This window comes from Podarcis melisellensis (genome assembly GCF_964234715.1).
Source record: "Podarcis melisellensis genome assembly, chromosome: 16".
NCBI lineage: Eukaryota > Metazoa > Chordata > Lepidosauria > Squamata > Lacertidae > Podarcis > Podarcis melisellensis.
In genome coordinates, this window is record NC_138533.1 from 21,491,057 (window position 1) to 21,512,228 (window position 21,172).

General features: G+C 44.4%; 1 protein-coding gene across 1 annotated transcript in view; it reads right to left on the reverse strand.

The window, feature by feature from the left end:
* Positions 1 to 6,707: 6,707 nt before the first annotated feature.
* Positions 6,708 to 21,172, reverse strand: part of TPCN1 (two pore segment channel 1) — a 46,446-nt gene continuing 31,981 nt past the window's right edge. Inside the window, exons 18-27 of the mRNA XM_081892636.1 lie at positions 21,060 to 21,167; positions 20,174 to 20,245; positions 19,435 to 19,524; positions 17,961 to 18,076; positions 16,108 to 16,154; positions 15,447 to 15,515; positions 14,392 to 14,476; positions 12,797 to 12,933; positions 10,767 to 10,847; positions 6,708 to 9,315 (exon numbers count right to left, since the gene is read on the reverse strand). Of these exons, the coding sequence (XP_081748762.1) occupies positions 9,196 to 9,315; positions 10,767 to 10,847; positions 12,797 to 12,933; positions 14,392 to 14,476; positions 15,447 to 15,515; positions 16,108 to 16,154; positions 17,961 to 18,076; positions 19,435 to 19,524; positions 20,174 to 20,245; positions 21,060 to 21,167 (925 nt within the window). The 3' untranslated portion in view covers positions 6,708 to 9,195. The remainder of the gene's footprint in view (positions 9,316 to 10,766; positions 10,848 to 12,796; positions 12,934 to 14,391; positions 14,477 to 15,446; positions 15,516 to 16,107; positions 16,155 to 17,960; positions 18,077 to 19,434; positions 19,525 to 20,173; positions 20,246 to 21,059; positions 21,168 to 21,172) is intronic.

Here is a 21,172-nt window from a genome sequence, read left to right on the forward strand (position 1 = left end):
AACAGCTTAGTTCTTGAACGTTTTGGATCTTCAATGCCGCAAACCCGGAAGTGAGTGTTCCAGTTTGCAAACTATGTTTGGAAGCCGAACGTCCAGCAGGGCTTCCACAGCTTCCCATTGGCTGCAGGAGCTTCCTGCAGCCAATCAGAAGCCACACTTTGGTTTTCAAACGTTTTGGAAGTTGAACGGAGTTCCAGAACAGATTCCGTTCACCTTCCAAGGTATGACTGTACTATTAAATGAGTGAAGCTTAAGCTCCCAGAGGGGCCCCTGAAATGACTTTAATCCACATTGCTTAACATTTTCGGGTTTAAAGACCCAATTTGAGTCGCCCAACTCAAATGGATTAATTTTTTGTTGTATATATTTCAACAGTTCCAAAGTTTGAGAGTCGGTAGCACAGATGTTGTACAGTTGGAGTGAAAGGGTACAGCAATTTTAAGCAAAACAGAGATTTAGCAGTTAATATATATTTTTCCCCTTTAATGTGGTGATCTGTCATGGACCAACCTCATTGAAGAGATAACAGTGGTTACCCAGACCTCCTTGCTGGTTGCGAAGGGGTCCCCATGACTGCAAGCAGCCCAGCTGAATGCCATTGGTGGTCACTGAGTGCTGTGAGTTTTTTGGAAGTGGGATGGAAAACATGGGAATGGACTAAAGGCTGGGACAGGAGCAATCCCAGGCTGCAATGTTGTAGTGGATTCAGCAGAAATGCTCCCATTCGTTACCCAAATTCACACACCACACATTTAAAAGCACTGTGGTGGCACTTCTAAGCAGTCATGGCTTCCCCAAGAATTCTGGGAGCTGTAGTTTCTTAATAGTGCCGAAAGTTCTTAGGAGACCCCCTTATTCCCTTCCGAGAGCAACAATTCTGAGAGCGGTTTAACAGTCAATTCCTCTTCATGGGGAAGTTTAGGAATTGTAGCTCTGGGAGTGGAATAAGGAAGGGCCTCCCCACAACTTTCAGTACTCTTAATATAATTCTTTTTTGGGGGGGGTTTCCATAACTGTTTAAAGTGGTATCATAGTGCTTTAAGTGAATGGTGTTAATGTGGTCGTTGTCTGGCAAATGGGTTTGATCAGTATTTCGTGTGTGTGCCCCCAAACCCCCCTCTTTTGCCACAAGGGGTCTAACTATTCCACATAGCTATTCAACTTTCCATGCTCATAAGTTACTGGCCTCCAACCTTGTGTGTCGTTTCTGGTGTCCACCAAAACTCTCACTAGGAATGTTGGGTGCCTTTTTCTGCCTTTCAGAAAACGTATTTATTCTTGGCCTCTCCCCCCCCCACCCCCTTCACCATTGTGCCAGGAAACTTCTTGGCTTTCATATGCAAGGCTGCTTCTGCACAGAAGTAGACCCATTGAAGTCATCAAACAGAACTCACTTAGCTCCATTCATTTCAATGGGGCTGCTTTCAGTAGAGCAGGTGTTGGATTCAGCTGCTTATATCTTTTGATGTGCTCAGAGGCATACCTTTAAGAATATCTGGGCTGAGTGGGGCGTCTGTATCATCCCCGCCTTTGATCATTTCCATTCAAAAAGCGGGGAGGAATGCTGGCTGAATCATTAAGGCTGCAATCCTAACCTCATTTTACCTAGGAGCAAGCCCCATTGAATTAAGACTTACTTCTACGTAGACGTGGATCGGATTGCACTATTAACTGCTTTGTTCTCTGGAGGGTTTTTTGGGAGGTGGAAATGATGCCCTTTGAGAATTCAGACTATAGCCCAAGATACAACTACAGACTGTAAAAGTTGTGGCATCATGAGCATGTTTTCACAACCTGAGGCACTTGTGTGTGTTGTGGCCTGCTGTGTTATTGTCACTCCCCCCCTTTTTTTTTTTCAGCAAGCCCGTTTTATTTTGTTTCATTCTGGGCCGGCAAAATTGTAAGCCGAGTTTGCACAAGTGCATCTTGCTGCTTGCGATTTGCTGATTCGCTGCTAATTTCCAGTCAGTTTCATCCTGGCAGAGGCATGACGAGGCAGTTTTATTCCTGGGATCAGCGCTTGACCATTGCGCCGCAGGATCATACAAGCTTTTCAGCACCTGTGTTGAGCAACAGGAAGCCTGGGAGCCTTGCAGAGTGGCCAGCTTGGTTAATCCACCCAGACGGTGGGTCTGGACAAAGATGTCCCAAAAAGCTTTCCCCTGTCCCGTTGTTCCTCAAAAAAAGGGCCCTGCCGGTTTCTCTCCATTGGGCAATTCCGTCTGCTGGTATCCGATCTCAGAATGTTTCATTCATCAGTGTTTGGAAACCTAGAACTTTTCCCACTACCTTGTTTTTAACTTGCCTCATTCAGAGTGACACAATGGGACAACCACAGAGAATGTCTCAATGGTTACAGCTAGTAGGTTCTTTGGAGGTGGGGAACTGGACATGGGCAGCGCTTTAAGTCCTGCTGTGCAACACAAGAACTCAAAGGCAAAAGGAAAACTGGATAGCAAACTCCATCCAGCTAACTTAGGGTGCTTCTGAATACCAGTTGCTAGGAAACCACAGAACAGAAAGTGCTTTCATGCTCAGGTCCTGGCTGCCAGTGTCGCACTGGGACATCTGGGCGGCCCTTGATGCTATACTAGATATGCCACTGGTCTCATCCAGCAGGCTTCTCTTATGCTATTTTACTCATAAGTATCTTCCTTGGCATTCAATTATTATTTATGGCCTGTGGTTTGGGAATACAGTCATACCTTGGTTCTTGAACTTAATCCATTCTGGAAGTCTGTTTGACTCCCGAAACTGTTCAAAAACTAAGGTGCAGCTTCCGATTGGCTGCAGGAGCTTCCGGCACTGAAGTCGAAGCCATGCCAGATGTTCAGCTTCCAAAAAACGTTCGAAAACTGGACCATTTGCTTCCAGGTTTTCAGCGTTCCGGAGCCAATTTGTTCGACAACAAAGCCATTTGAGAACTAAGGTATGACTGTATCCATTTCCAAGTGTTTCTCTGTGATGGGGATGAAGGAACCTGTGGGTCCTCCAGGTGTTTCTGGACCTCAACTCCCATCATCCCTCTCTGCTGGCCGTGCTGTGAGGGCCTGATGGGAGTTGAAGTCCCAACAGCCTCTGGAAGGCCACTGGTTTCCTCCATCCCTGCTCTAGGAAGTCATCTCACTAGTATCGTTATTAGGTTTAAATGTTACTAACCAGAAGCAATAGACTCAGGTGGTGGGGTGGGGGAAGACCTCTGGTCCTCCAGCTGTCGCTGAACTACAACTCCCATCAGCCCCTAGCCCAATGACCATGCTTGCCAGGGCTGATGGGAGCTATAGTTCAGGTGTGTCTGAAGAGCTAAAGGTTCCTCACATCTACAGTAGACAAACTCATATATTGGGAAGAAGCTCTTAGTGGTATCACACTCCATTTATTCCTTACATTGGTGTACCTGCAAACTACAAATTTTATCACTTGATGAAACGTCAGCAATTTCAAATATGTTTTAAAATGTTTTTAGGTGTTTTTAAAAAAGGATTCTGAGAGTTAAGGGGGAGAATAGATTAAATACATAAATCTTTATTACAGTAAAATTTATCATATTTAGGAAACATCCAATAATGAACTTAGTAGGGCAAATCTTATAAAGTCTTCTTCAACATGTGCCAAATGCATTTCAGAACAAAAGGTCTGCAAAGGCCTAAGATAGCATCAGGGAAACTAAATTATTTTAGGGTCCACCTTATTTTTATGATTGCAAGTTGTTTAAATATGTTTTTAATTGTGTTTTAATATTGTAACCCTCCCAGGGACCTTAAAGGTGAAGGTTGGGAAGGAAATGAATAAATAAATGTGATTTAGCTCTCTTTAAAAATGTCAGCGCGTCTTGGATAAATAATGACAAGCTGATACCAGTAGGCTTTGATTCAGATTTAACCTTCTCAAGACTTTGCAAGTTAATGAAGACATTTGGTAAGGCTGAAGTTTGCATTAGCATAATTAGGACTTATTGAAATTGACAGTTTTCTTCAAGATTGATGTTTTCAATGGAAGTTTTGAAGTGTTTTGTTCTCTAAAGTTTTGTATGCAAGAGCCAAAACCAAGGTTGGGTTTTGTTTGCTTGTTTGTTTATCCTGGATTGGTAGGTGGGTTTTTTTGTTTGTTTTTAAAATGTTTTTAGCTATTTGTCATTTTCTTTGTTTTACATGACACCATTGATGGAAGACATTTGTGGTGGAAAGTATTTGGCATATTCAAAACGTATACCATACAGGATTTATTACTGGAGTGTTTATCTGCATGGTGATGATTTTATTGTAACAAAGACATCTGTATTTTTATAATATTTCTTCCCCCTGTGATTTTCATTGCCAATTTGTTTTATAGCAACCGTTTTGTACCTCAGTTGTTCTGTGCTCTTAAGCTCTGTGCACCTTCAAGTAGAACCATTCTCCGTTCTGAGGAGTTTTGCCAAGGAATCCTTCGGTGTCTGTGCAAACCCTATGCAGAAATTATCACATATAACCGTTACCCAGAAGCAAAGTCACTACAGGGTTGGCAGAGTGCTCTACGATAGGGTCCCTACTATGTCCACACTGTAGCACCATGGGAAATTAAAATGGCTGCCTACCCATCTGGTTTCTCAGGGCAGACATTAGTGCTGACAGATGCTGATGGAGCCCTGATAGCTGCTCCAGGGTACCAGCTGGTGCAAATGGCAGCCTGTAGTTGAAGGACAGAAAGCTGGAAGGGTTTGCTGCTTTTATGTCAGTGTATACAAAGGCTCTTAAATCTGTCAGCTGGGAGAATCCTGAAATAATGGTAGTAGAAATCCTGAAGGAATCCCGATCGCTGCTCTCCACGCAATTTATTGTTTTTGGTGGGAGGTTTGTATTCAATGAAGTTCCTGCTCAGAGTAGGCCCAATGAAATTAACCTAAGTTAGGTATGTTCATTAACTTCAGTGGTTCTGCTTTCTGCCACTCAACGTTTCATCCCCACTGCATTCTGCTGTACCCCAAAATAGCAAATAGAGAGAGGACACATTTCTAAGTTGGAAGCTAAGCGACAGCAAACTTCTGTTTCAGGTCACATGTCCTCACCACTAATTGTAATGGATCCCAAACAACAGAGCAAGGTAGACTTCTTTTATGCTTAGGAGATTATACTTTTAAAACCCCTCTCGTCTTATGTAGCAAAGTGTAGCTTCGGACAAGTGTTGTCTCTATTTAACAAATCTACCTCAGAACGATAACACTGAAGAGAGAACTCACCCTGAGCCATCACTATGAATAATAATGGGTATAAGCTGTTACAGGGTTAGTTTGAGTGGCCAATTCTATTTGTTACTAAAAACCTACTGGAGGCAACTAAGCAGATTTTGGCCAGCTCTTTTTGTTCTTTCCCTTACAGCTGCGAGAAAGCTGTGCTTGAGGAATCTCCTTGGGGGAGTGGGTTGTAAAAATTGCTTTGTTATATGAATTGTTGGTGCTGGGAGCTAGAGATTAGGGTTGTTATATGAAGCCAAGAGTTGCTGCAATCAACTTCTGGACCATGAACCCAAATGGATATGAGTTGTGTGCATCATTAAAAGTATACACAGCCAGGTTTTTTGAAGGAAAGTAGCCAGTGCTTTCTTGAATGTTGCTTGCTATTCTAAGGAATCTCCTTCAACCTTAAGACTTAACTGCATATCAGGCATTTGCATCAGGTGCCAATACATGCAGTACTCTCCCTTCCTGTTAAACCCTTTTCTCTGCTCAGCACAGCATAACATCTGGTATGTTAATAAAGGCAAAACACAATTACTCCTTCTTGTCTTCAGTGCTGTACTGGGGCTGGGGAACTTCAATGCTAGAGGCCAAATCAAACCTGTCTCCGGTCCACAGGAGTTTGTCCAGGCCACGCACCTCACTTTTACCACAGTTCTGACGCTGAAAGAGGATTTATGTGCAAGGAGTATGCAAACCATCAATAATGTGTTGTGCATCAGCATACCGCCCAGAATTTCTCTGATGAAAATAAGGATGTCCTATTCCATAATTTGTTTATTTAAACCCTGTCCATCTGGGTTGTTCCAGACACTCTGGGTGGCTTCCAACATATATAAAAACCATAATAAAACTATACAGGGCTGCCTTCAGATGACTTATCTCCTTGGCTCGGGGGTAGCATAACTCCATACCCTCCAACATTTCTCTGATGAAAATAGGAACTTCCTAAGGGGGAAATGGGACATTCTGGAATCGAATCAGAAACCAGGATGGCTTTTGTAAATCCGGGACTGTCCCTGGAAAATAGGGGCACTTGGTCTGCATGAGCACTGTAGAGGAAGAGTTACTCTCCATAAAATGCCTAAGCTTGCTTAGTAGTGCTACTGTACAAAAGAAGAATTGAACAGCCCTTGCTTTTGGCTTACAAACTACGGTAAATATAGGCAATGACCAAAAACCACTTCCAAGTTAGGAAAAGGGGGAAGGGTGGGGGAAACAGGTTCCGTAAGGAAGAGCTTCAAATGTAAGCAGACATGTAAGTAGATGGAAGGTGAAGGGAGACAAAGGCTTCTTAACACTTAGGTCTCTATTTTATTTTTTCTGAGTAGACGGCATGTGCAGTTGTGAAAACATGAAAGCTCTACATTTGGCTTGCATACTTCTTTGAAAAGAAGCACTCTTGCCACGGGAAGTGGTCTGTGCAGTTCAGTAGCTGTTTCACCTACCCCAACGCCCTTTGCAAATAAATGCAGAAAACAAAGACGAAAGGAACGCTTTAAAAGGTTTATTAAATGTGCCTGTAAATATCTCTATAACACTGTTTCAGACGTCATCATTACAGTTGCCATACAAACTCGCAGCGAACAAAACCTCCCATCGTGTTACGTTCCCGCAAGTGATTGTCTTTGTAGTTAAGTGTTGGAGGAAGCCAAGGAGAAAAGACAAGTTAGAAGGTAGACTCGCTGAGGTTTGTTTTCCCTTCCATCCTGCAAGAAGCAGTTTCTGGAATTATCACTAGCTTATTCTGGTAAGGAGTTGGGCATATACAGTGCAAGTTGAGTGACAGGTCAGTTAGTTAGCAGTACAGCTCAGGAAGCATGTCTCGGTTCTGAAACCACAACAGCAATATTCTACAGAGAGCAATTGTGTTCCCTCAAAAGCCTCAGACTCCAGCTTTGTAGAGCAGCAGAAACTGTACTCAACTGTTAGGAGAAAAACACTTTTTAAGAATAGCGGCCCCAAGTGTCTATAATCAGTGGAGGCGGCTGTTGGCCCAGATATATGCTGCACACAGGTTTGATCCTTAGTCTAGTTCAAGGGGTAGCCAACACGGCGCCCTCCATCTGTGGATGGGCTCCATTTCCCATCATCTCTGGCCATGCAGGGCTGATGGAGCTCACCCACATCTAGAGGCCGACACACTGGCTAGCCTTGGGCTAGTTAGTGGTCTGGTATATGAAGGGGCACAAAACTTCCATTTCACCATTACGAGGTCGGAATTTGCCTTCCATCAGCAAATAAGTTATATGCCCCCCCCAAAAAGGCAGGGGCAGCAATCACTGCTGGTTGACGTTTTCTGCAGTGCTTGAACCCCAAACTTCCACAGAACTCTCACCCTCATCTTAGGCAGCACTTGGTACTGCTGTACATATCCGATCTCTCCTTAAGGAAGGCTGGAACTGAGTTAAACAGGCATGACTTCCCTGAGCAGGCCACTATCTGGGGTTTTAGAATCTGCCTAGAGGCAGGTGCTGCAGGACCAATGGTTGCTTCTGCCGACAGCATCTGTCTCAAGGGAACATCTTCCCTGACCACCGTAGGGAAAGCTCCTTGTCTGTCTTCGGGACAGATCAGGTCAGCTGGGATTCTGCAAACACACTCTACGCTGTCTTACTCACTTGTGGTAACACAGATTTGCTCAGAATAAGCCCTTATTTTTTTTAAAAAAAAAAAAACCACCTGGGAAATAGCTTGGCTTATTATGAGCCTACTAAAGTTAAAATTGGACAAATAAAAGCACCTTCACACTTGTTTATCTTGCAGCAGGAAATTCTGTCTCTTCCCCTTTGCCTTCACTTTGTGCTGCTATGGCATACAGTCAAGAGGAGAAGGAAAGCTCCATTTCCCAGTGCTGCTGGGAATATTAACAGTTCACGGGGAGAAAGACCTTTCCCCCCTGCTTATAAGCAACAGAGTTTAGGTAGGTAGGTGGGAGGCATGGAATTCTTCTCCAGCTCAGAGTAACATTCTAAGCCAGGGAAGAATTTGGGAAGGCTGCAGTACTGTCATATTTGCGGCAAGCATTACGTGTTGCCAAGTGTTTGTATTGCAAACCAAAGGAGAACTCTGCTGCATCTCTGTTTACCTCTAGCTTGTGTGGTGGAGGGCTGTCAGACAGAGCCAACAGCTAATAAGGAGCTGGTAATTTAAAAAAAAAAAAAATTAAATTGCAGCAAGTGATGAGGATCAACCTGGACCCTGCTGTGCAATGACTGCAGGATTACACCTTGGTCAGTTTTCCTTCTTTCAAAGTTATTGCTTTTAACACATGCCCACAGGCTGAGCTGCTTCCACCACGACAAGCAGCCCTCTGCTAGTTGCAGCGGTAGGATTCCTTCATTCACCAGTTTCCAGGTTTCAGCCAGTTTGTGAGTAGAGGACTTCTGCCCAACAGGGAACAAACCTTGTTGGAGAAGGGAAAATGCTGTAGAGCCACAGCAGCTTATTGAACCATTATGGAGATGATGAGGACAGAACTGAACCTCAAAAGGGCAGTCCTGCTGAAAACTGGGCAGCCTAGTAACAGTTACAGACAGGCAAATTGTGGCAGTAAATGGTGGTGTTTTGTTTTTTCTGCTGATGCCAGCCACCCACTTCTGGGAGGCTGGAATGCCCGGGGGAAAGCAGCCTGATTGTATAACTTCCGCTGACTATTTTATCCAGCTGTACTGGGGAAAGATAGCCAAATTAACCTCTGGCTGCTTGACAAATCCCAGAAGCATTCACTGTGGCTACCCTGTTAACCAGCCCCAGTCCCTTGCATAATGCCCAGCCATCTTGCAGTACTCTGGTTATGCCTTAAAGGCAGTACAGGGATGAGCTTTTGCAAAAGGGAGAGCCAAAACTCTCTTACACAAGAGCGCTAGGAGACCTTATTCTGCCAGGCTACGCTATGCATTAATTTGAGACGTACTTTGCAAAGTAAGTAAACGGGGTGGTTAATGCATAGCAGACAAAGCAGCTTAGGTTAGCTGGGCTTAGATAATGGTCTGAGAGCGCTGGCGGAGGCCTGGAAACGGCGAGGGCTGATGGAGCAACTGGTCATCCTGCCAGGGAAACTGCCTTTCTTCTTTCCTGGAGTGCTCTTCATACCACTCCTGTGGGGGGAAGAGGCAACAATACTGGGATCATTTCATTTCCCACACCCACAACCTGCCCTCAAATCGTGAAGGTGTGCAATGAATTGTGCACGAACCCAATACTCTGCTTGTAATAATAATAGCATTATTGTTGTTGTTGTTGTTGTTATTCTTAAGCACCATCATCTCAAGGCACATCACAACAAAAAACATTATAAAAAAAACACAAAACACATAATAAAAATAAGAACAAAAACAAACCAATAATTTCCCTCTACAACACATTTAAAAGGTACCGTACTTTTCCATGTAGAGTGGTACCTCCAGTTGCGGACGGGATCCATTCCAGAGGTCTAGTCAGATCCCGAGGTTTCCGCAACCGGAAGGACTGCTTCTGAGCATGGCACGGTAGAGCGCTTCTGCGCATGCGCACGTGGCGAAACACTTCCGGGTTTGCCACTTTCACAACCCAACGTTTACATTACCCAAGGGTAACGTAAGCTAAGGTGCTACTGTATAAGACAGGGTTTTTTTACTAAAAAATAATGGCAAAAAGGGGGGTAGTCTTATACACGGGGGCAATCTCCCCCAATTTTCTTAATTTTGAGTCCCCAAAAATAGGTGGCCTCTTATACATGGTATGTCAATCAGCCAAAGGCCTGGTTAAAGAGGAATGTTTTCTCCTGGCGCCTAAAAGTGTATAATGAAGGCGCCAGTTGAACTTCCCTAGGAAGAGCATTCAACAAGTGTGGAGCCACTGCAGAAAAGGCCTGTTCTTGTGTTACCACCTTCCAGACATTTCATGAAGGAGGGTCTCAGAATATGACCTGAGGGTCCAGGTAGGTTCATATGGAGAGAGGCGGTCCTTGAGGTATTATGGTTCTGAGCCCATCCTTTACCTTAAGGTCCTAGGGCGCATTATACCACATTAAAAACAGCTGGCTAGACTCCAGCTCCCATAAGCCCCAGTGAGCATAGCCAATGGTCTGGGAAGATAGAAAGGAAGCGTAGCCCCAACAGCATCTGGCGAAGACAGAGAGTCCCCACCTCTGCTTTAAAGGCGTGAGGCTAAGAAAAAATGCCCACTCTCCTAGACAGTATTTATTTGGCACTGTGGTCTAAACCACTGAGCCTCTTGGGCTTGCCGGTCTGAAGGTCGGCGGTTCGAATCCCCATGACGGGGTGAGCTCCCGTTGCTCTGTCCCAGCTCCTGCCAACCTAGCAGTTCGAAAGCACCCCAAAAAGTGCAAGTAGATAAATAGGTAAAATAAGGAAGGTAAACGGCCTGTAAAGCGAGATGAGCGCCGCAACCCCAGAGTTGTCTGCAACTGGACTTAACTGTCAGGGGTCTTTTACCTTTACCTTTTTTATGGGGCTGGTAGCACCTCCGAGAAGATCCCTGAGTCCACCAAGCTATAGGGACCATTGCATAACCATAACTAGGATGCGAGCAGTTTCACACATCTTACCTGTATCTCTTCCTCATACATTCTCATGCTTAAATCGCTTTTGGTCCTTGATCGCCGCCCCAGGAACAGCATGGACGTTTGCTAAAATGATGGAAGAGAAGCAGTTAGCGGAAGGAAGAAGGCAACCGCCTCTGAAGGGTGCCAGAGTTGAATCATAGCTAATACAGGTGCTGCTAGGAGCACACAGGGATCTCGCCAAGAGAGACCTGAGCACATCTCTAACTTTATCTACAGGGAACTCAAGACAAATGTGCAACTGCGACCGCTGCAGGCTTTCTATCACATAAGAGGAGATAAATTCTTGAAACCGGGGGGCATTTACGTCTTACATGATTTTATTCGGATTTGCATAAATTCATTTAATTTTAATATTAGTTAAAGCAAGAACAATCCTTTTAATTAAATGGAAACATTGCTGTGATTTGCTTAAAATTCAGCATTTAAACTTATTCATGTCGTACCTTATTAAGATCAGGGTTAACTCCCAATGATGTTACCTTGTGCTATTTCCCTTCTGTTAAATGTTAGTTTTGGAATTTTCTGATGACTAGATACAAATAAATGAAACTGATGGTTGGAATCCGGAGGCCAAACAGGGGGACAGGTTTTGGTTTTTTCCTATGCAGCTCTGTGTGCATTTGGGGACGGGGCATATACACACTGTTAAGATGTGAATATTACACACCTACATGAGTTTGTCAGGAAGCTGAAGTTATGGGAACCTGGTGCCTGTAGTGGGAATTATAGTATATGCTTGATAGATAGCCTACATGTGAAGCGATCAGTGTTCAAAACTGAGATATGAAAGCTAGGAGCTAAATGGCACCTGAAACCTAGGTTATGGGCGCAACAATGAAATGTCTAGGTGCACTTTTATATAAAATATTATGTTCATTCTTCACATGGTCTAGTCTTTCCCCTGCCTACCCCCCCCCCTAATATTCTTAAGAGGGTCTCTACCCTCCAGAGGGTAGCTGGAAGTGGGGAGGCAAAAAAAGGTCCTCCTTTCCTTCCACTCGGCAGTTTTAACCAGAAATCTGAGGCACAGTACTGTGCTCAGAGCTCAGAAACTGCTTGTGCTAATGAAATTCCCTGTCTCTAAATTTGCCTAGAACAACGGAGGTTTTGAATGCTGGAAGGGATGTAAAAACAAGTACGTGAAATTATATTGTTAGGAAAATCTGCTTACTCCAACTGTAAAATGGTGTTGAGAACATTTGTGGAAGAAAAACTCAGCCTCGGGCTAATTTAATAGAGGATGCATCCTGTTCTTCTGAACCAGGCATCTAAGCCTGTATAATGCAGGCATGATTTTCCTCTGATAATGGGACTTAATTTCTACACCTGTGTAAAGCTAAGGCGAGGGAATGCCTCTCTATATATTCCTGTGTAATTTAAAGGTTTGGGGACTCTAATTTTGTGAGTCGCCAAGCAGCTACTGCTATGACTAAGGGCAAACGAAGTTGCCATAAACATCACAATGGTGTGGTTATTTGAAGAAATCTACTACAGTGGTACTTCAGGTTAAGTATTTAATTCATTCCGGAGGTCCGTTCTTAACCTGAAACTGTTCTTAACCTGAAGCACCACTTTAGCTAATGGGGCCTCCTGCTGCCGCCGTGCCGCCGGAGCACAATTTCTGTTCTCATCCTGAAGCAAAGTTCTTAACCCAAGGTACTATTTCCGGGTTAGCGGAGTCTGTAACCTGAAGTGTACGTAACCTGAAGCGTATGTAACCTGAGGTACTATTGTACATGCTTATTGTGGCATTCCAGTGTGTGCATCTCCACCCCCCAATAATCTGTGCTGGAAAAATATGCAACATGTGAAGCGTGGGGGAATCTGAATTGCTCTGTTACCTTCCTCTTCAAGGACCAGTGGCCACAGAGGGATACTCTCTAGCATTCTAAATCAGAAGTAACTTAAGTCTTATCCTTCTGAACAAGACCAGCCAAGTGGTGGCGAGGTGAGAGAGGATACCTGGAAAGTAGCGAACAGAAGATGCTGGAATTCCAGTCCCCATTACTCACCCTGTGCCTGTCCATCTGGGAAATGACCTTGAGCAGCTGGCTGGCAGCCGAGGCAATGCAGTTCCTTCCATATAGCTCTGCGACAGCTGTCAGTTCTTCCTTGGAGACTTCTCTCTCGAAAACAATGCCCATGTCTTCTGCAGAGGAGAAAGGCAAGGACAAGGCTTGTCTGGGTAACGGAAGGGGAAAGTGGCAAGAAAACTTCAGGCAAAATCAGGCCGGCCCAAGCCTCTTTGACTTGGGCCATTTTGGGCAAGCCACGCACGCCCACCGGGCCATACACATGACGTCATCACACAGTGCCCAGCGGGGGGAGGCGGAGTTCAAAACGTGGCTGCAGAGGAAGAATGGGGGAGCTCGCTCACAAGGCATCCACAATGTGATGCTTCATTGCTGAAGAATTTTGGCTTGACATTTGGGGGACCTGATATATGATGACATCAGGCGACTGCTAGTCCTGCCTGTCTGTCCCGTGTGGCCCATAGAAGGCCAATGGCTGTTGGACTAAAAAAAAAAGGCTCAAAAGTGCTTCCACACCCATTCAATGCCCCTAGAGTGGTACCTCGGGTTAAGTATTTAATTCGTTCTGGAGGTCTGTTCTTAACCTGAAACTGTTCTTAACCTGAAGCACCACTTTAGCTAATGGGACCTCCCGCTGCCACCGCGCTGCCAGAGCACCATTTCTGTTCTCATCCTGAAGCAAAGTTCTTACTATTTCTTGGTTAGCAGAGTCTGTAACCTGAAGCATATGTAACCTGAAGTGTATGTGTCAGGGAACTGACATCGGAGCCAGAGGTGGAGGCAAGGCTCCCAAGCGATGCTGGAGAAGGGCCCAGCAGGGAGAGAGGGAGCTCATCGGCTGGGGAAGGAAATCAGCGTAACACCAGGGATAAAGGGGGGCAGATGGGGGAATCAGCGAGAGGGCTCCAGGACTCCTCGCCTGAGACCAGCGGGGAGAGCACGGGTCCTCCGCTACCCACACCCACCCTGCACAGAAGACTTCCACGCAGGGAAAGTAGGCGTAGACTTGGCGTCAAAGAACTTCTTTGCTGGAAGAAGTTCAAGAAACGCCCACTGACGGATTCTGCTAGCGACTGAACAGCCACGAAGTGAAGGGCTGTCCAGCCAGAGAAGGTTTAACCAGGCTACCTAGCCAGGAGTGGCGGCAACTTACGCACGAGCAACCCCATATAACCATTACAGTATGTAACCCGAGGTACCACTGTAGTCCCAATCTTTCAGCAGGCACTGTTGCTTTTAATGTACAGAATCTTTTGAAGGCACTTTTAAAAAGTTGATTCCTGCTGTGACTCCTGCAACACAGGAGGTTGGACTTGATAAAACTTGGGAGTCCCTCTCAGCTCTACAGGTCTATGATTCTATGACAGGCCTGTTCATTTGTTTCCACTCTCTTAGGATGAGCCAGCCCCTTTAACGATTATTCGGCATTGTTTTTACAGTTTTTTATGCTTTTTGCACCCACACGTTTATTTATTTTTTGTGCACCATTTTGATATGGTGCCTGGGAGGTGGTCTGAAAACATTATTATAAATAAGGAAGGAAACAAACAGGTTGCAAGGGTGACCCCACTGACCTCCTGAATCTTGGTTCTTCCGGCTATAGTTCATACGGAACACGAACGCCTCCAATATAAAGGCTACAATTATTGTCATCACCACCTGTGGGGGAAGGAAAAGGTCGGTGCAATGCAAAAACAGCTCACCCAAATTATTTATTTCGCTGCTCTACTCAAGTTGACTTATGGAGTAGGATAAGCTGAGAGTTCAGTCATTGGGGGTTAGCACAACGTAGCCCACTCTGAACTCTGGGAACAAACCACGCTGTAGACCATGGTTTCCCAAACTTGGGTCTCCAGCTGTTTTTGGACTACAATTCACACCATCCCTGGCCAAAGGTCCTGCTAGTCAGGGATAATAATAATAATAATCTGGCTGCGTTTCCCCAGCCACTCTGGGTGGCTCCCAACAGAGGACTAAAAACAGAATGAAACTTCAAGCATTAAAAACTTCCCTATACAGAACAAAGAAATTCCTTCCAGTAGCACCTTAAAGACCAACTAAGTTAGTTCTTGGTATGAGCTTTCGTGTGCATGCACACTTCTTCAGATACCTTTTGTGCATGCACACGAAAGCTCATACCAAGAACTAACTTAGTTGGTCTTTAAGGTGCTACTGGAAGGAATTTCTTTGTTTTGACTATGGCAGACCAACACGGCTACCTATCTATAACTTCCCTAAACAGGGCTGCCTTCAGATGTCTTCTAAATAATAAGAATGGGAGTTGTAGTCCAAACACAGCTGGAGACCCAAGTTTGCTCTAGGATCATCCATAAATGATGCTACAACCCTTCATCAGATGACCATGCATCAAAAAGGAAAGTTTGACTGCTTTGCTGGTAAACTATATTTCTGGTCCTTGGGAGTGACTGTGAAGGCTACAGAATAGGGCAGGGAGCATGTGGCCCTGCTGAATTTGCTGGACTACGGCTCCCATCAACCCTGACCATTGTCTGGGGCTGATGGGAGTTGGAGTCCAACAACACCTGGAGGCCCCACCCCTGCACCACAACATACAGACTGTAGCCACAGGACTGCTTCACAAAATAGCACAGTTGGCAACTCCACTTACCATGGTCACAATATAGAAAATCATGAAATAGAGGCGGCTCCAGTGCGAAGTCTCTGATGTCACCCCTTCCTGAAAAGGAAAATATTGCCAGTTTTAATTTCTTAGCGCAGAAAGCATTGATCCGATGTGCAGAGAGCTTTCCTATTCTGATTGGTTCAGGAGGATTCTAGAAGGTTTATTTCTATGTGAGAGAAACAGGAAAGAGGTTTCTGATGTTTCGGTTATTCCTTCTGGGAAGCTGAGTACAGCTGGTTTAAACTGATTGTGTTATGTTTCTGTCAAGGTCGTACTGACTATAATAGTCAGGCCAGTAGGAGGAGCCTGGGTCTCACTCACTTAACTTTCTCTTTCTAGCTCTTCTCACACTCATTTCATCCCCTCAATTGGGTGAACTGAGGGACACTAATTCAAGTTCGCCCAGTGGACTTTAGGCTTGAGAGTGGCGGGTTTGAACCCAGCTCTTCCCAGCATTAGTATAGCGTTCCTACCAGCATCATATTGCGCTGGCTCCCTCTACTTTTCACTTCCATGTGCCCATTTGTTTGGCATATTCCCTGTAATGACCAATGGCCAGTGATGAACCAGCGCAGACACCAAGGAATCACAAGCCACATTATTACAGAAGAAATCTCCTGGCAGGGAGCGGCAGAGTGCTACTTACCATGATGATGTACCAGTCATTGACGACTGTCAACTCAAACAGGGTAACTGCAAAAAGGAAAAAAAGACGGAAAGAACAAACACTTGTATGGTCACTGCTGTGGCTCAGTTCCCCCTCAGCAGTCATGAATTTGGGGGCTATGTGAAACTGGAACACTGGGTCACTTCCTGTGAATGGACCTTCTTGGGCGAAAGTGAGCCAATCGCACGTGGTGAATCGGGGCTCACTGCCCAGCTGAGAACTGAACACTAGGCCATTATCTCTGATTGGCCATGTGTGGCTGGCTCACTAGCCAATCAAGGAAAGCAACGGGGCAGCCATCATGGAGATGGTCCATGTTTCTGAACAACTCCCAGGCTGGGCCTGTTTTGCAGGAATCATGTACAGCCGTCCCTTGGTTCTCGGATTTAATCCATTCCGGGAGTCCGTTCAACTCCCAAAACAATTAGAAAACCAAGGCGCAGCCAATCGGAAGCCGCGGAAGCCACGTCAGCCGTTCAGCTTCCAAAAAAAGTTCACAAACTGGAACACAAAAAATGTTTGCAAACCACGTTTGGGACATTTGGGAGCCGATTTGTTCAACAACTAAGACGTTCGACTTCCAAGGTACGACTGTATAGACTCCTGCTGCCAAGTAGATTAGCCTTCTCCAACCAGATGTGTCCCAGATGTATTGAGACTACAATTCCCATCAGACCTAGGCAGCACAGTTGATGGGAGAAGGAATCTAAGTCTAGACTAGGGGTGGACCGAGCAGAGCTCAATCATAGGTCTGCTCCATCCCACTTTGTGCATTTTTTTAAAGAATGTATGAAAATTCTACATTTAAATTATATGCATCTTGTCTGCATTGTTTTATGAGAAGATAAAATCTGCACTCCTGCTTGGAGCTGCATTCCGAACTGCAATTTAGCTTGGGAGTGCTGGATTGGGCCGATCCACTGCAAAAAGCAGACTAAACAAATTCTCCCTCCATCCTGAGCTGGTATTGGTTTATCCTACTTAACTAGAAAGCTGGTGGTGGGAAAGGCCAAAGGAAAATCGTAAGCCAGCACAACACAATCTGTACCTCACAGGCAGGGAGGATTTGATTTAAATCAAATCAATTTAAATCACTAGTCAGCAAGACTTTATTTAAATCATTTTTTTTTTAGACAAAGACTCATTCTTGCTCGTATAATCTTAATATTTACAACCAGACAAAGGTTTCATTTTTGGAATAATAAGTTTTCAGAGTAGTTTTTACAGCTATATCAAAATTACTGATTTGGTTATACTATTTGAAATACATTGACCGATAATTATGAAATTATTGTGAGGTTTAATAAGTTAACTGTTTATATTTGGATAACTTTTCTGCTGTACTTTATTGGAAGGATAAAAATAACCATTTCCTTAATAACAATTTAAACAATTTATTTGACTAAAACAATAACATTAGACATATAACAATAACATATGTATCCATGTTTGCTAACTGATGTGGTTAAACGATTTTTTAAAAAAAACCACCTAAGTTTTAGCACACATGAAAAACTTAAAACAAATCCTTATTTCCTGATGAATAGCCTTTGGACTATAATGTAACTTAAACAGAAAACTGTATTCAGAAAGATTTTTCCTCCAAAAACATTTTATTTTAAAAATCCAATTTAAATAAAAAAAAAACCTGACTTAAATAAAAAAATCTGATTTAATTTTTTTTAAATGCGATTTAATATATTTTTTTTAATCGTTGATTTTTATTCACCCTGCTCACGGGCAGCAACAGTCTCTTGCAGAAGTCCCTACCAAATTCCCCAGTGGCATTTCCTGGCTACATCAGCAGAGGGCGCTTGGATTTGTGCTCTTACCAAAACTGTTCAAAACATTGTCGAAGTTGTTGAGATAGTAGTAGCCTTCTTCCATCACCGTCCTGTTTCCCACGGTGTGGTTGACCCAGCGATAGGAATCTGCCACCGTGCTGGCGCTGAACGGAGAAGCAGGTACAAAATGTTTTTGTGGACTATTTTTTTTTAAAAAAAAAAATACTATAGTCAAATGAAATCACAGGCAGGATTTGAGATAAAAGCAGGGGGAGAAAAATGATAAAATGATTGTAACAGAGAATAGATAAAAGTAGACAAAAGATACAATGCAGTAGAAAGGGTCTGAGTAAAAACACTGCGGAAATGGGGGCAGGAAGTGAATTGATGAAACAATGCAACTGTTTGGTATGAAGGTTATTGTGAAAATGTTTGAAATAATAATAATAAATAATATTACAAAATGGCTCACAGTAGCTTGAAAATATACCCTTATCCATTTATTTATGAATCGCTTTCCATGAAACATTTCAAAGCAATTTCACAAGACAATAAAAACTTATATAAAACAAGCACAATTGAAAAAACATTGTGCCACTTTTGGGGGGACGACTCACATCTGATATAAATGCCCACTGGTTTTTTTTTAAAAAAATCTCCATTTAGAAGGCTTGTTGAAAGAGGAAAGCCTTCTAAAGACAGAAAGAGACGGTGCCAGACTTATATGCAAAGGGAGGACGTTCCAAAGAATAGGTGCCACCACACTAAGGGCCCTGTTTATGACATCACACAAAATGGACCTCCTGATACGACGGTACCTGCAGGAGGCCCTCTCCAGTGTCTTCTGAATGTCAGGTAGTTGTTTATCTCTTTGACATCTGATGGGAGGGCCTTCCACAGGGCGGGTGCCACTACCGAGAAGGCCCTCTGCCTGGTTCCCTGTAACCTTACTTCTTGCAGTGAGTGTAGAGGGCCAGTGTGCCTTCCGCAGTGGCTGGAAGCTGTTTAGTGACGGTGCCAGGAGCACCTCAGTGGGGATGGAATTCTACAGCTTAGGGGCTCCCACAGAGAAGGCCCTCTCCCAGGCCCTCCCCTGTGGGCCCTCCCCAAACATCAGGGGCAGGTGGAACTACCAAGAGGGGTCCCCTCTGCATATCTCAATACCTGATAGGTTCTGCAGGGAAAGAGGTGGTCTTCAGATATTTGGGGCCCAAGTTTAGGGCTTTAAACACCAATGTGAGTATCTTGAATTGGGCCCAGAAACAAATGGACAACTAATGATATTTTTATCACCCTTTTCCAAAAAGTGCTTAGGATGCTGTATAGAGTTCTTCCCATTCCACCCACCCATCTCTGCCCTGCCCAGCCCAGCCCACTTGAATCCTCAAAACAATCCTTCAAGATAAACAATGCAGAATTTGAACCTCTCTCTCCCCACTTCCATTCAGACACATCTTAAAGGCTCCCAACTTTAAGGCATGGTAAATACTTTCCAGACGGAAGGAAAATGCTGGGCACTCACTTGCAGCAATTTGGGAAGAGCTTTCCTGAGAAGAACTCCATGCCAATGATGGCGAAACAGTAATAGAAGATGAGCAATGTTAAACCTAGGCTAAAGGAGAAAAAAGCCAAGGTTAAGCGAAGCTAAAATCACGGGCAGCTAGGCTTTTCTGTTAGGGAGTTTATGGTGATCTAAGGAAATCTGCTCCTTTCCTATGCCTTCAGCAGAGAAGCCCGAGGACTCTAAAGCTCAACCGTGCAAGACATGGAAGGGATCCCAGGAGAAAAAGAGGGAGCCAACAAGAAGGGCTTCAGTGCCCTCTTGACCTAGAGCCACCGGCCATCAGAAAGGCATGGTGAGTTTTTGTATGTTGACATTGTTTATTGTGGTCTTTAAGAACATAGGAAGAGCCAAAGGCCTATCTAGTCCGACTTCCTGTTCTCACATGGTCAACAAGACGCTCCAATCAGAAGCCTGAAACTAAGACCCAAGTGCAACAGAGGTGTTCACACCTGATTCGAGCAACTGGTATTCAGAGGCAGAAGATGGTCATCATGGCTAGTAGCCTATGATAGCATAATCCTCCACAAATCTCTTTTAAAGCTAAAGGAAAGTTTGTGGCCATAACTACCTCTTGAGCACAGCCATCACGGCTAGTAGCCACCAATAGCCTTATATTCCATGAATTTGTCCAGTCCTCTTTTAAAGCCATCCAAGTTGGTGGCCATCACTGTCTGCTGCGCCTTCCGCTCTCAGTTACCTGGCCATTCTGGGGAACAGCTCAAACATGGTATCCAGGACATTCCGGTAGCGTTTCTTCAGCTTAAACAGCCTGCAACAACAACAACAAAAGGGAGTGAGCAGCAACATGCATGAGTTGCAGAAGGATGCAATTGTTGCAATATAGAATTGTGGAGTCAGAAGGCATCCATCTCAAGGGTCCTCTCTCCTGAAAAGCAGGAATCTCAGCTAAAGCATCCCTGACAGACGGCCACCCAACCTCTGCTTAAAAACCTCCAAGGAAGGAGAATCCATAACCTCCCAAGGGAAGCTGTTCTACTGTCAAACAGCTCTTACTGTCAGAAAGTTCTTCCTGATGTTTAGTCAGAATCCCCTTTCTTGCAACTTGAAGCCATCAATTCGAGTCCTATCCTCCAGAGCAGGAGAAATCAAGTTTGTTCCCTCTTGTATGTGACTGCCCTTGAGATATTTGAAGATGGCTACCCTATCTCCTCTCAGTCTCCTCTTTTCCAGGCTAAACATACCCAGCTCCTTCAACCATTCCTCATAAGGCTTGGTTTCCAGAGCCTTGATCATCGTGGTTGCCCTCCTCTGCACACCATCCCAGCTTGTCAACATCCTCTTTAAATTGTGGTGCCCAGAACTGGGACGCAATATGATTATTAACATTCTTTATTCTATACCGCTTACATGCCAAAATGGCTTCTAAACCATTTGCAGGCAACAACGGCGTCCATACGCAATTAAAATGAACAATAATACAACTGCTCTCCCCTTTCTCCTGACCCCAGACTGGCCTCTCGGCATCCTGTCAACCAAGGCCTTCATCAAACCTCAGTTAGGAACGAATCATTCCAGCTCTTCGGTTTGCCATTCCCTCTGTACAAATTCAACCAATTACTCGCCTCAATAACTGCAGAGGCCGCAGGACTACAATGAAGTAGAATGGCTCCATGTTTAACGCCAGTGCCAGGAGGCCCAAGAATGCAAACAAGGTGACAGAAAAATCAAAGCTGGA